Source organism: Bemisia tabaci, chromosome 5, assembly GCF_918797505.1.
Source record: "Bemisia tabaci chromosome 5, PGI_BMITA_v3".
Lineage (NCBI taxonomy): Eukaryota > Metazoa > Arthropoda > Insecta > Hemiptera > Aleyrodidae > Bemisia > Bemisia tabaci.
This window is the reverse complement of record NC_092797.1, coordinates 18,539,685-18,555,039: the sequence shown is the minus strand read 5'-3', so window position 1 is coordinate 18,555,039 and position 15,355 is coordinate 18,539,685. Positions and strand designations below refer to the sequence as shown.

The following is a 15,355-nucleotide window of genomic DNA, read 5'->3' as shown; positions in this document are numbered from 1 at the left end:
CTGGTGGTACTGATGGTGTACCGGTGGTATGTTTTGTGTCATAACATAAATAACCGTTCCCTCAGCACCCTACCTCTTACAGTTCTTTCGTGTGAATTTTATTTCATTAACAAACAGAAAGTTAGCTAAAATATCCATGTACTTAGCTAACCCCTCTACCAAAAGTGCCGAAACGACGCTAATTTATGTCTCGGAAGTGGAGACACTTGACCAATCGACCGAGTGAAAGTATTTGCACATGGACGGGTGGAATATTTAAAGTTTATTTTGAGGAGACGCGAGCCTTATAGGGAGTAAAATGATTCAACGATCTTGACCCGTGTGATTAAGCTCCGAACAGCCTTCACGAAGTCTCGCTCCAGACTTCATTGATAAAACCGCGAACATATTGTTCTCACCTCTGTCGTCCAAAAACCAGCTCGTAAGCCTCTGAATACTTACCTCCTTCCCGGCAGTATGACAATTCTGTCATCGTATTTGTTTTAAATCAATTCTCTGTTTCCTCGCATGTTGCCAAGTTCTACAAAAAAGAGCTAGGCAGAGGCGGGTCCAGAAATGTGGCAACACCGGATTTCCTCCATTTAAACCTATGCTAAATAATCGATTCTTGTCGGAGCACCTGACCCCTCCAAAGATCGATACTTTTCTATAGGTTTAAATAGAGAAAAGACAATGTTGCCAATTTTCTAGATCCGCCAATGGAGTTAGGTTAACCTCGTATGAATTAAATCCGGAATTACATCATCATGTGATCTGTAATAATCTTTAAAGTTATCATAAAGTCCTTTGACACTCTTTCATTCGCAATTTTCATTTTCTTGCAGGCTGTATTACTGTCGTTTTTTTTTTTTTTATTTTTTTTTTTTTTAGTTGGCTTCGGCCAGACTCTACCATCTCTTGACGTCCGTCTCGTTTTTCGATTTCGTGGAAACGTATCAATATATTTGAACAGTCAATGCATTCGTCGGAAAATTGACAATGTCGCCATGATAATTCGTAGGTATTAGTTTACTCCATCGGTACAATAGGCGAACTTAAGTTGAGGTGTAAACGAAACATACCGAAGCGCTCTCTCCCTCAGTTATTGTCATAGGCGACGAACACTGAGCGAATTTCATTGTTCCGCCTGGATACAACTATTCGAACTCCACGGGTGTGCGTGTTGCATACACACGGTAGTAAAGGCGTTTTGGCCCTCCAGACACTTACCGCTTCACCCGCAGCGCAGCGCGGTGGCGGGCGGGCTGATCGTAAGGATCCGAAATAACAGAGTGCTTTCCATTCTCCGTTTATACTCAGGGCCGGATTTAGGGGGTGGCCACATGGGCCGCGACCCATGGCGGCAAAAGGGGGCGGCAAATGTTGTAATTTTTTTCAAATGTAGGTATCAAGAAAAAAATCTGATTCAGAAAAAAAAATACAAATTAAAAAAGCCGAAAAAATCTCTCATTTCATGAGAGTTAAAGTATAGTAATTTCTAATTTGTTCGTCTTTCGGTGATACAAGAGACAATGCTTTTCATTAGTCTAGTTGAGAGAAAAACCAAACACGCAATTTAGCCTGGAGCGGCGCGGCGCAGAGAGCAATGATGACGAGGGCTTGAGATGGAAAGGAGAAGCCCTCAGCGCGCTGGTCAGCATGAAACACATATTTGTGCCTATAAGACTCCATGCACACCTCACGCATTGCGTCAAAAACAGTGCGGTAAGCAGCGGTCGACGTGAAACGCATAGCGCCTACAAGACTGTAAGAATACTTCACGCATTGCGCCAAACACGGTGCGGTCTGCGCGGCGCTCCTCTGGTATTAATATGCGTTACTCGTTACTCTTATAACTTCAAATTAAAGAGTAAGATTTGAATTTTCAAACAACTGTCACAAACATGTCTACTCAATATTTAGGCTAGTTTATCTTTCAAATCGAGACTATTATTAACACCGCGAAATCATGAAATGTCTTCATATTGCAATCAGATTTCTAACGTTGATAAAGTTTTTCTTGTCTCCAACTCTTAAATATCAAAACGACTCCCTGCTCTCACCACCTCAAAAGCGCAGATCTTTATTTGCGCTTTTGGGTTTGCGCTTTCAGAATTTAACCAAGGGGATCTACATTGAATTTTTCACCTGTGACAGTTTTTTTCTAAAATCATATGAATTCTTCGTCCTCAATACCCTGAATTCATTAATCGTGCTGATTGTAGTAAAGTGGGAGGGGCTCTTAGAACAGGGTTGCCACAGTCAGGGAAAACTGGGAAATTTCAGGGAATTTTAAAAAGTCAGGGAAACCCGGGACTTGTCAGGGAAAATGTCGAAAATGTCAGGGAAAATTTGTTATAACTTCTTTATTTGCTCTCTAAAATGGGTTTGAGATTTCGAACTACAAATTATGCCTGAAAACTATTTTCAAGTATGTACTCTTAACCATTTATCATATCTTCAATTGTCAGGGAATTTCACCAAAATGTGTCAGGGAAATGTCAAGGAATTTCACCAAAATGTGTCAGTGAAATGTCAGGGAATTTCACTTTATAAATTCTGTGGCAACCTGCTTTTATAAAGAATATAATAGTATATTTTACGCTGATGGAATTTCCAAAAACCCTAATTCAGATCACTGTATCCCCTTTATTTTTCGTATCGCCTCGCCGCGCCACTGGGACAGTGACGATTCTTGAAAGTTGGCAACGTTGTTTTACCTCCATTTGAATGTATGCAAAACAATCAATTCTTAGTAATATCGATATGTTTAATGGATTTAAATAGAGGAAAAACAGCGTTGCCATCTTTCAAGAATCGCCACCGCACTGGGCGAGTGCGGGATCTCTTCAAGTATCACGCCTCGTCTGTGCATTTATTCGAGTCGTTGCTCTCTGCGGATCGACCTTTGAAGGTGCGTTTAGTCACAAAGGCAAAGACGGTAGCGGGGGAGGGAGAGGGGGCATGCAGCAGCATCTCAGGGAGTTGGTCCAAGCGAACCGCGGAAGTGGACCTGCTTCCTCACCAGGTGACGCGGTCGGCGCGCAGCAAGCGTCGCGGCGCGGCAGATGTTGCATCGCGATCCGCAAATTCGCGGTCACGCTGAGCGCACCAACGAAGCTACCGTCACCGTCGCTCCGATATTGTTGCCATTTTTTTGCGCTCTAGCTCGAAAAATCCGTTTTTTATTGGGGATGAATCGGTGGAATTGAAGCGAGTTTCTAAGGCTAAATGGACCGAGTTTATCAGAAAGGAACCAAGCCACATCAGCTATTGCCAAGTTTAACTGGGCAGTAAAAATGTTTTACAAGAGAACGTTTGTTCGAATTTCCTTGAAAATTTTAAGGAATTTGCTTCGCACCGTGGAGAATTTTCACTGAAATTAGCACGAAAATCCGCACAGCCGTTTTCATGTAAAAAATTAAATTGGCCGATTAAATTTGGCAACAGCTGATGTGGCTTGGTTCCTTTCTGCTTAACGCGGTCCAAATCTCTCTTGATAAATATTATTACAGTCCACGCCAAATAAGCTCACTCACCTCTAGACTGCGACAGAAGATCGCCTGACGTCACTTTTACACGCAATGAAAATCAAGAATCAAGAATCAAGATGGCGGATCTTCTGTCGCAGTCGAAAAGTGCGTACATTTATTCGGCGTGGATTCCATCTACGTTGAAATGCAGGAATGTATTCCCGGACCGAACTCAGCTGAGGAGGAAACGATTTTTTTCCGAGTTTAGAAGTAACAAATGTGCCATGAGGCACCCATAAGAAATCTCTGATCCCCCCCTTTTTGAATTACTTAAGATTGGCCGGGATCCCCACCCCTATTTTTTCAGGAGAAAAAAACGGAGGAAGCCCGGTAAAATGGCTGGAATAAATGTAAGGCTTTTGTAAAGGTATTTTGATGAAAATCGGCAAAAAAAAGGAGCAAATAATTGAGATTTAATTTTCAGGGTGTTTACCAGTTTTGAAAAACCAAAATTGGGGACTTTCAGGGGTGTTTTTTTTACAGCGGAAAGCTTACGTAAGACTCGGCTTGACCCCCCCTCCCCCCTTCGTGAGGCTCCGTAAGGAAAGCTCGGACGACCCCCCCCCCCCCCCCAAGTTTCTTACGTAATACTTGAATCTTAACACTTTTCTTAATTGGAATTCCACATCAAAGTATAGAGCAAAACTTAATTCGATCCTCTGATATTATTTTTTGAAAAATACCAAGTGGCAGCACCAAGTTGCGAGGATGTGGACCGGGAGCGGAAAAGAATGGCTTCTGCGTCCTTGGACTCGCCGTTTTCACGGGCGCAAGCTGAGGCTCGGCGTCGCGTCGCAGCGGCGAAAAAACTTCGCAGTCGCTGAATATTCGCGCTCTGGAGCCTATTGTGGCCTCTCCTCATTCGGATCCACTGGGAAGGAACGAAAGTCGTATTGTTTATGTCCCAACCTTAGCGCGTCGCTCATTATCCTTCCTTTTGTCGTCTCCGAGTTTTGTCTATCCAGCAGGAGCGGCATCAACTAATTTCGGTCACTCCCCTCCTCTGCCAAGCTAAGGAAAAATGTCTTAAAAGCATCTAGATGTTGCCTAAGTTTCCCCGATAAACTCCGAATTTTGTTTATAGTTTGTGTATGTTTTTCTTTAAAATTTTAACCGGATTATATGCAGAGTCCATGGTGGTTACAGAGTCGGACTGGCTATAAGACTTATCTGCCATTGGCAAATACGCCCCTATCAAAGACGCGCCCCTCTGCCAGATATAGCAATATAAGATGAGAGAAAAAATTATGACTGAGAAAAAATTCGGAAAATTCATAAATGAACAGGAGAGTAGATAGGGCCGGATTTACTACTTGCTGCCCATGGGCCGCCTGTATTTTGCCGCCCCCTTCTCATTCGTTTTGAAACATCAATAAAAACCATCAAGTAAACGTGCCGGAGGGGGAGGGATGCAGAAGACGCGTTTACTCGTGTTGGACACATTTTTTGCGAAAGCCTTGTCAACACTTCTAGCAAAAGTTCACGGAACTTTGCGCGAAAGTTAAGTTTCGTAAACCTATCTGTGTGGACAAGGCCCTCCATTTATAAGAAATGAACGAAAAAGTTAAGAACAAACATAATGTGGTTTAATAATTTTAACTTCCACCGCGCGCGCTGAACGCACTGTGTTTGGCGCAATGCGTGAAGTATTCCTACAGTCTTGTAGGCGCTATGAATTTCCCGCCGACCGCTGCTAACCGCACTGTGTTTGACGCAGTGCGTGCAGTATTCATGTAGTCCTGTAGGCGCTAATATGTGTTACATGCCAACCGGGCCGCGCCGAGGGCTTCTCCTTTTCATCTCAAGTCCTTGTCATCATCCCTCTCTATGCGCCGCACCGCTCCAAGCCAAATTGCGTGTTTGGTTTCTCTCTTAACTCGACTAAAAGGTTCTGTCTCTTGTATCACCAAAAGACGACAAAATTAGAGATTATTATACACTCAGGAGATGAGAAATTTTGTCGCCTTTTCTCGTTCGTAACTTTTTTTCTGAATATGTTTTTTTAAACCTACATTTAAATAAATTGCAAAATTTTGCCGCCCCCTAAATCCGGCCCTGAATAGAAAGTAAGAGTAAAGTAACATCCTGGTTCGCATGATAGCAATTTATGAATATTTTCCGCCCAATTTTTCAGACAGTTTAGTTCGCAATTTTACCTAAAGATTCTGGAAATATAAAGAAAAAATATTCGTAACTTTCCTAAAAAAATAATTATTTTATCAGGAAAAATTTGGCAACTCTGGAATGTTCATACGGCGTTCTTTCTTAGCACGGCAGAATACGACACCGAGCTCTGATGTTTACTACTGTATTACGACTGATACCCGTCACGCTTTTGAGTTCTCTCACGGTGCAGTGTAACGAATGATGGATTCATTTGCGTTTGTTGCAATTGTAGTGCGTACATTTTTAAGGTTGTCAAGATAATGCAACCAGATTTCCTCCATGAGATCCGAGCTTTCTTGCATCGACTCAGTCGTGTACACAAAAAACTTTTCTGCCTGCGTAATAAGGGATTTTCCAAGGGCCTCTTGTTTCAGGTCAGCTTCACAGCATCGCCTACCCAGAGTCTGGCTATTGTTGTACTTTAATCAAATATAAAAACCTGTTGGAGTATTCAGAATACATTGTCATCGCGTGCAGATGTATGGCTGTAAGCATCAATTTTTATCTCCACTCGAAGCAGGCGCGAACGCACAGTAATTCGGAAACCTCACTTTCACAGGAATTACGGCACGTAGATCAGTTCCTCAAAGGGAATCATGCGTAGTTCTATATTGCAGCTAATTATATAAACAGATAAAGAAGAAATTAGGTACACTTCTCGGTACACGAATTCTCATGCCTCCATCCGCATCCAGATTCGGTTCGTGCAAAATTTAACCACGAAAAACGTTAACGCGCGCATAAGTTGGGATTTTTTTGTAGCGCAACCATCCATACAACTGCTGCAGTTGGGATGGACAGAACACGGAGTGCCTAAACTTTGCAACTGCAATCACTCGACTAAGTTCTTTCGTTTTTCTTTCTTTTCTTTCCCAATTTTTCAAATTGTATTTTTCAGCGATACGAGGAGAGGTTACAAATTTTGAATGGACCTCCAGACAAGTTGCAAATTTAAGCATTCTGATACACGCTTCCTCATGAAAATGTCTCGTAGAACACGATTCGTGCAACGGAAATCACCGAAATCCACTCCTGAATAAGATATTCAACATTTTTCTATGCGTGAATTCCAACCCTCGGCTCATGAAAAAACAAAAGTCTACATCAGTCAAATCGCGCACTAAACATTACCGTGGCGGTCTCTGTGGTATGAAAATAAAGCAACCTCAATCTCGTTGCCTTAGCTAAGCTGTTTCAAGTTGTAAATACTTTGAACAACACAAGGCGGGAAAGGAACATCGCTCGATTAATGAGCCTGCCAAAACCGTCGTAGTGTGCGATTTGATTCAAGGAGACTGTTGTTTTTTTTGTGAGTGAGGCATTCGAAAGTCCTGTATCCAATAAACTAAAAACGTTAATATCATAGTTGGGAGTTGAGTTCAATAATTTACGTAGCGCAAATCGTGCTTTATGCAGTTTTGGTAAGGTAACATAAGCCAGAATGCCTGTCGCTTCTTGTCCAGTGGTCCATTGTAATTTTACCATACTTGTCTCTACGCGATATTTCGTGTGATTTGTCTCAAGTTCGAATCGCAGGAATGAAACTTTATGGTTTTTTCCCATTAATCAAAACAACAAAATGTCTTCTTTTCTTTGAGCCGCTCCTAGGACTCTACTTGGTACCTACTGCGATTCGTATCGACGAACTCAATATTCTTCCCAATTTCGAGAGTGAGATTTTTCCCTGCACTGGAAAAAAAACACATTGGATCTAGAGTCCATATTCTTGAAAACATTGACAAGAAAAATGACTCTTTATTCAATCAGATTTAAGCTTAAATCAAAAGGAAATCCGCTCAAATTAAGAGGCTTGGTTCTTGATTCAAGCTTAAATCTGATTGAATCAAGAGTATTTTTTCTTGTCGATGTTTTTAAGAGTCTGGATCCAATGTGTTTTTTTTTTTTTTTTCCCCAGTGTGGGACAAATCTTCCGAAACGTCCCATATAGACAAGGCCTCTAAGTTTGTCCTTCAAAATTTTGTCTGGTTGAAACTTTCATATCACTTTTCTCTTCGCGTCAAACTGGGAGAGTGAAAGAGGAGTGTTATCGATCCGAAAGACGGGAAGAAAATCGCTTAAATTTAGGCAGTGAAGAGCAGTGGCGTGGCGTGCTTTGCGATATATCGATTGTTACGCCATCTAAACCCATAGAAAAGGGTCGATAAACAGGGTGTTCGCAGCGAACACCTTAATAATCGATTCTTTACCACATGTTTAAATGGCAGAACAATCTATACATCGCGATTCACGCCACGCCACTGATGAAGAGAGCGCGGGGGCATCGACCTAACTACGGCTTCATGAACAAGAACTTAAAGCGTACCACCCACGCACGTATATCGATCCCAATCCGAGCTTCTTTTCGGCAATGCAGAATGCTACTTCTCGCATACTTCTATCCAGTCGAACGAGTATTTAGGCATTTTATCAACGCGCCGACCGCCGTAAACCCCTACAGTTGTCTAATTGAAGGCGGTATGCGGCATGTCGGAGGTGCCCGATATTAATTCCAAGCTGCGCAATGTTATTCAGTGTCGGTATTAGCCCCGAGCTCAGGGCATGACGAATTCCGACAAAATTGCGACCGCGAACACGCATCATCGCTTTGTTGTCGTCGCGCTTGTACGCTAAGGTGCCAATTTTGGCGGGAATGGACCTGTTGCAAACTTCAGCCGAAGCAAAAAGAAGAGGCGTTACTTGTTAAAAATGGCTCAAAAATCACGATGAACGCATCAAGGAGGTCTGAAATATACTCCTAACTTCACAATCGGCGTAAGAGGTATATGCGGTTTTTTAAGTTTCCCGCTCCCAAAACGATACTACGGCACAGGCGACCATTTCGCAAGAGGAGTCGTTCCATCCACAAGGTGTCAACCGGTCCCCAATGTCCCGATTTTGGAAGGGTGTCCCCGATATCCTCGATAGTCCCCAATTTTCTCGTTCAAGTCCCCAAAAATTAAAAAAAAAATCGTCCTAAACACCGGCATTTTTAAATTTTACCGCGAGCGACGTAATTTTGGGTGTGATAGAAATTATTTTATATCTAACCTCTGAATTGAGCTCGGATCGAACTTGGATGAATATTTTTGCCGAAAATTAAGCTTTGAGTGTGATTTTCATTCATTTCTTAGCCGATAATACGTATTCCTCTGGGTCGGGTTTGTTTACATTCGTCCGACTTCGGAGCTCCATGATAGCCTGAAATTGATGAACCAATCAGAGAGCGGCACATAGATGGCAATACTCCCCCGTATACAGGTACTCTAAGTCCAATCAGAGATGGACAAAAATGAGATCGATTCGCGTGGAATTTCAAGCAAGTCCAAGAATTTTTTGGAGCTTTTCGGGACACGTTCCGGTGACCTAGAAAATCTCAAAAATAGTGGTGTCTAAGTACCTTTATTCCACCTTAGGCCCCTCCACACCTCCCACTCTTTTTCTCGGCCCGTAATCAGCACCAGTGCAGTAATAGAGCACCTGTATACGGGAGAGTATTGTCATCTCAATCCTTTCACTGCAGAAAAAGCGTACCGCTTTCTGATTGGTCGGCTATCATGGAACCCCAAAGTTGGACCAATGTGAAGAAATAAGTTGGCGGAAAAGTTCTACAAAGTTGTAGACGTGATTTTGGATGCGATAGAAATTTTTTTGTGTATAACTTCTGAATTGAGTTCGGATCGAACTTGGATGAATATTTTTGCCGAAAATTAAGCTTTGAGTGTGATTATCATTCATTTCGCAGTCGACAATACGTGTTCCTCCGGGTCGGGTTTGTTTACATTCGTCCAACTTTGGAGCTCCATGATAGCCTGAAACCGATGAACCACTCAGAGAGCGGCACAGAGATGGCAATGCTTACTGAAAAAAAATTCTCGGCGTTTTTACCAAGGTCCGTTGGTACCTTTACCATCTCACTTTTTTTTAGCAATTATTGGTAATTTTACCAAGACAGACTGATAAGCTTACCTAAAAACCGGATTTTTACTGTTTTTTCAGTTAAGAATACCACTTTTATGGGTAATTAATTACCGGTAACTTTGCCATTTTATCTCGGTAATTCTACCACAGTCGATAAAAAATATTGGCGTTTTTACCAAGGTCCAGTAAAATCACCAAGAAAGTTCTATAATTTCACCGAGATTTCCCGGTAAAACTACCAATTCCATAAATGGTAACTTTACCAAGAAGAAACTGGGATCAAATAGAACCCTGAATTCTTGGTAATTTTACCCTTTTCTTAGTAAATACACCGAGATTTTTTTTTCAGTGATATCCCGTAGACAGGTACTCTAACAACGACGATCCCGACTGCCCGGGCCGATGGACCACCAGCGAAATGTGACAGCTCATGAGCAAATCTCGGACTCATTACAGCGCATTGTGTATCATTATTTTCTCTTTCGCTCCCGTCGTCGTCGTCCTGAGCGTGGCCGCGTGCAGGCGGCTCCACGGGCGCAGGCCTCCTCATTGGTCTCGCTTCAGTTGTCCAGTGATGTAAGGTCCCCACGATCTTTCGAATTTTCCTTTCATGACACTTTCACGACGCCATGTTCCTTTTTCCCGCTACTCCGCTCTTTCAATTGCCAAATTGCTTTTTTCGTGCCGCCGGTCGCGGCGGCGGCGCTCCGTCCGTCGTCTAACTGTTCGCTGATGAGACCTGCTCCAGTCGAATAGGATTCTCCCGGGTTTGATCTGCAAACAGAGACAAACTGGATCGCAGCTAGCCGAAAGGAACCAGCGCGATTACAGTGTTTCACTGGAAAAAAAACACATTGGATCCAGAGTCCAGACTCTTGAAAACATTGACAAGAAAAAATACTCTTGATTCAATCGGATTTTTGCTTAAATTGAAAGGAAATCCGCTCAAATTAAGAGGCTTGGTTCTTGATTAAAGCAAAAATCCGATTGAATCAAGGGTATTTTGGAGACACGTGGTTGCAATAAATGAGGTAGGAAAAAGACTAAAAAATGGCAACCCACGAGAGAACCTACAGTTACTCCATCATTTATCCCCTTAGTCTATAACAACCACCCATTTCAGTAATAAAATCACTCCATACTCACTTTTTCTTCTTTGTCTATAGCTTTGTCTATCAATTTCGACGATCAGCCCGCTGGATGTCCCGTATTAACAGTGCCTTGGTGAATCAGAGGCGGATCCAGCAGTTCGGCAACAATATAACATTATTGACATACTTTCATATAAATCTGCGGGCCGATTGTTGAAATCGATAGACAAAGCTACGGACAAAGATGACAAAAGGGAGATGGAGGGAACCTATTGGTGAAAGCTGGTGGTTGCAATGGACGAAGGCAGTAGGTAATAGACTAACCAACGGCAACCCACGAGAAACCCGACAGTTAGCCCATCATTTTCTCCCTTAGTCTATGAGAACCACATATTTCAACCAATAGGATCGCTCCATACCCCCTATGTTTTCTTTGTCTGTAGCTTTGTCTATCGATTTCAATAATCAGCTCGCTGTGCTGAATATCGATTCTTGTCGGAGCACCTGATCCCTTCGAAAATCGATTAATTTCCATTGGATTAAACAAAGAGAACGAAAATTTAAGGAATTAACGCCAAATTGCTGACTCTCTTAATCAGATATGAAAACATATAGGTATGTCACCCTTTAATCCCCATTCTCGGTTAGTCCCCAAATATCCCTCAAAGTTTAGGAATCCTTACCCATCAAACAAACCTGCGGGCTTATTATTGAAATTGATAGATACAGCTATAGACAAAGAAAACAAAAGGGATTCGGAGGGATCCTATTGGTGGAAGCGGGTGGTGGCAATGGACATAGGAGGTAGGTAATGGACTAACTAACGGCAACCCACCAAAGACCCTACGGTTAGTCCATCATTTTCTTCCGTAGTCCATAGGAACCAACCATGTGAACCAACAGGATAGCTCCATACTCCCTATGTCTTCTTTGTCTATCGCTTTGTATATCAGTTTCAATAATCGGCCCGCAATAGCTTTGCAGACATAAGCCCCGCAATGGACCATTAGATAAGGTACGAATTTCAGCAATCTGATACACGTTTCTTAACCAAAATTTTACGTAAAACACGATGCACACAACGAAAATTACCGAAATTAACTCCTTACGAAGATATTTAATGATTCTTGATGCGTGAATTCAAACCACCCGCTCATGAAAACTCAATGCTCTACGTGATTCACGTCGCGCGCTAAACGTTATCATGACAGTCTCTGCGATATAAAAATCTGGCAACCTCAATCTTGACGCTTTGGCTCAGTTATAGCAAATTGCTAATAGTTTGAACAACACATGGTGGGAAATGAACATTGCTCGATTGAGAAGCTTGCTGAAACCGTTGTAGTGCGCGATTTGACTTATGTAGAGCTTTGAGTTTCTTGTGAGCGGGCAGTTCAAATTCCTCGTAACCAATGTGAAATAAAAACGTTAATATCTCCGTTAGGAGTTGGTTTCAGTAATTTTCGTTGTTTGAATCGTTTTCTACGTGAAATTCTGGTTAAGAAACATGTATCAGATCGCTTAAATTCGTACCTTGTCTAGTGGTCCATTGGCCCCAGGATGGCTTATCAGAATCAACCGTAACCGTTCATGACTTCTCCTCAACACGAAAAATATCAGTGCAGAAACGAGGTAATTATCAAATACCATATCTCCGCGCTGGGATCCGGCCAATTTTCGTGTTACAAACGTAACAACCCCAGTCCGCTGGCAACCCTCGAGCACAATGGCACTCGCTCGCGGAGCAGTTTCAAACGCTCCTAATAAACTTATTCCTGTTAAACTTGCGGAGTGAGAACGGTGGCGTCGAGGAAACTCCAGCGACCTCGCGGCCAATTAACTAAATCAACGTCACCGGTGATCACGAACACCTGCTTCAAATTGAGTGCATTTAGTTTCTTTGCACGCCCCATTTTCGCGAAGAATCAAACGATCGCGGGTCACGGGCAAGTAGCTTCAGCAAATTTTCACCCGATTGTGCGCCGCGGTTTTTGTTATGCTGCCGTGCTGAGGAAGAACGCCGCCCGAGCCTTGAGACGTTGCCAAGTTTCCTCCGATAAAAACCGAATTTACTGGGAAAATTGCGAATATTATTTTCCCAAATTTTCAGACAATGGAGATGTTGCATGTGTGAGGAATTTGCGATTTGACTATTGAATCTTATGTAAAAGTTCGCGAGAAACACGGTGTTGCCACTGGTTTTCTTTGAAATCAACTCCCAAGCTCAAAAAAAGCTCTCAAGTTGAGGCCAACATGGAGGGGATATCCCACGCTATCCTGAGAGTTCACCTCTACATCAAGACAAACTCTCCATGCAAAGATAGGGAGCAAATACATTAGCAGGGTTGCCGTGTTTTCAGTTTTGGAGTCCCCAAATAGAGTGGCAGCCTTGTCAATGTATTTGCTCCCTATCTTTGCATGGAGAGTTTGTCTTGATGTAGAAGTGGACTCTCAGGGTAGGATGAGATATCCCCTCCATTTCGGCCTCAACTTGAGAGCTTTTTTTAAGCTTGGTAGTTGATTCCAGAGAAAACCAGTGGCACCATCGTGTTTCTCGCGAACTTTTACATAGAATCAACAGTCAAATCGCAAATTCCTCACAAATGCAACATCTCCATTGCGAATATTATTTTCCAAAATTTTCAGACAATTTTGTACGCAATTTAATCTAAAACATCTGAAAATTTCAAGGAAAAATATGCATGAATGTTGTCAAAAATGCGTGTTTTATCAAGGGAAATTTGGCAACTCTCGGATGTTCATACTGCGTTTTTCCTTAGCACGGCAGTGTACGCGTCTCTCCACGTCATGCTGATCTACCTTCTCAGCTGCGAGGCGTAAATCATCGGTATTTTCCCATCTGGAGCTATTGTGAAGAATCGATTATTAAGGTGCTCGCAGCGAGCATTCTATAATCGATCCTTCTTTGTAGGTTTAAATGGCGGATCATTCGATTTATCGCAAATCACGATACGCCACTTGTTGTTGTTTACAGACGATATTTACGCGCGACGGGAAGACAGAGAACGTCAAACGTGATTCACGAGGCACGCGCGTTGAAAATATCGACGGTGAAACTAGACGAACACGTAAATCGACGGTAATTATTGCTCAAAATCTGCTGCTTTTTTCTGAGGACAGGAGGCGAATTTTCGCGATCGAATATCATTCGCTTTTTTAAAATGAAAGGAGGGGTGTCGTCAAGGGCTTTTATGGAGCCCATCGCACCCTATTTTAAATCTAGGAAAACCGAGGCAAAGAATTAACTAACTCCAAAGTTATAGAAAAATCCGTTCCTAAAATTAAAGAATTCGTAGGTTCTCTGCCAAACACAGCTTTAGCTTGTGTCCTTATAGGATCGGAATTTCCCCCTTCTTTCTCTATCGAGAAGCATTGTCCGAAGTATCATGAACTCGCCTTACTTACAAGGGTTTTACGATCAAATCAATAAAAGTAAAGCTCAACAGGCATTAAATGTAACAGTTGTAAGCTTGCTCTTGGCCTCCGCTATGTTTGACCGCCATACAAAGTTGCCAGGTTGTGCCATAAAATGTGGATATTTTACGTGGGTTGTAATAAGAGTGCTCAATTTCAGCACCATCTGGCAAGAATATAGAGCACGCGGATCAATCTTAGAGGATGCAACTATTTCGACGCGTAGGATCTGTTTTGCCTACTCTCCAAAATGAAGGCAACCATGCCATCGAACTTACAGGCACGGTCACTTGCGGTCTATTGATACTATTTCCTATCATCTAAAAAATTGTGCAAAAATAGGTCCTGCTCGTTGAAATTTTCGCATCCTTTAAATTAACTGGCGTGCTTCATGTGCTTGGATTAGAGGACTTTAGAATTTGAGTCAAATAGTGTAGAGTGCAACGAACCCTTCCGATCCAACGGTTTTAGTGCTTCTCTGTACTCGTAGTTTTTAGTTTTGTTAACTTTCATCATTTCAGTGCCATAAAACCTTTTTAAACAACCATTAACCTATTTTTTCTCTAAAGTACAAAGTCCCTCCCACTTCAAACTTCAGTTTACTCTCCTGTTTTTCCCTTTCTGTCTCTCTCCCCTCCCCCTCTCTTCCCCTCTCATCGAAGAAATGCCTCTTTTTTCGTTAATTTTCAACCACTGCCTTTCTTACCGCCCCTCTGTTGCCTCCTTTCCAATACCGCAAAATTCTGCTTTCTCCATTTCAATAGTCCAATCTCCAATTCGTCCTTTCCCGCACGAGGAAATTCAACTCCATTCCAAGGTTGCAAAATTGATGAAAACGATTCAATTTTTTAAGAGAATAACCCGGAGGAATTTTTGTTCAAAGTGTTTCTGATTCTCGCATAAGATCAATGGGAAAGTCAGTTACATTTTCATTCGGAGATGCACGATGTGTACCTAGTAAAAATATAATTTACCTACGAGCAGAAATTTGGCATCATTGAAATGCAGTACGTTTCTTCGTAACGAAAATGGCAAATTAGAGCCCGAAAAGAGTCCATTCCGCAAATTTTTTTCCTGTTTCCACTCTTTAATTTTACTTCCCTTTTTATTCTACCCCCATTTGAAGTGGAAGTAATATAGCCTTGGCCGTCAAGGCACCTGTCAACATGAAATCATCGTACTCCCTCCCACTTCACTGCGTGAAAGCTCGCTGCGTTCAGCTCACCTTTGCAC

The 15,355-nt window shown here is 42.3% G+C and overlaps 1 protein-coding gene across 3 annotated transcripts in view; it reads left to right on the top strand.

Moving 5' to 3' along the window:
* The window catches only part of LOC109029539 (ciliary microtubule inner protein 2B), a 36,913-nt gene that overhangs the window by 3,903 nt on the left and 17,655 nt on the right, over nt 1–15,355 (top strand). The window contains exon 1 of one of the 3 annotated variants that reach the window (XM_072300382.1): nt 9,961–10,172. The exons of 1 other annotated variant lie outside the window; for it this stretch is intronic. In XM_072300382.1, the coding sequence (XP_072156483.1) occupies nt 10,027–10,172 (146 nt within the window). In that variant the 5' untranslated portion in view covers nt 9,961–10,026. Of the gene's footprint in view, nt 1–9,960; nt 10,173–15,355 lie in introns of those variants that run through there. One more of the 3 variants, XM_072300380.1, reaches the window with a different exon arrangement.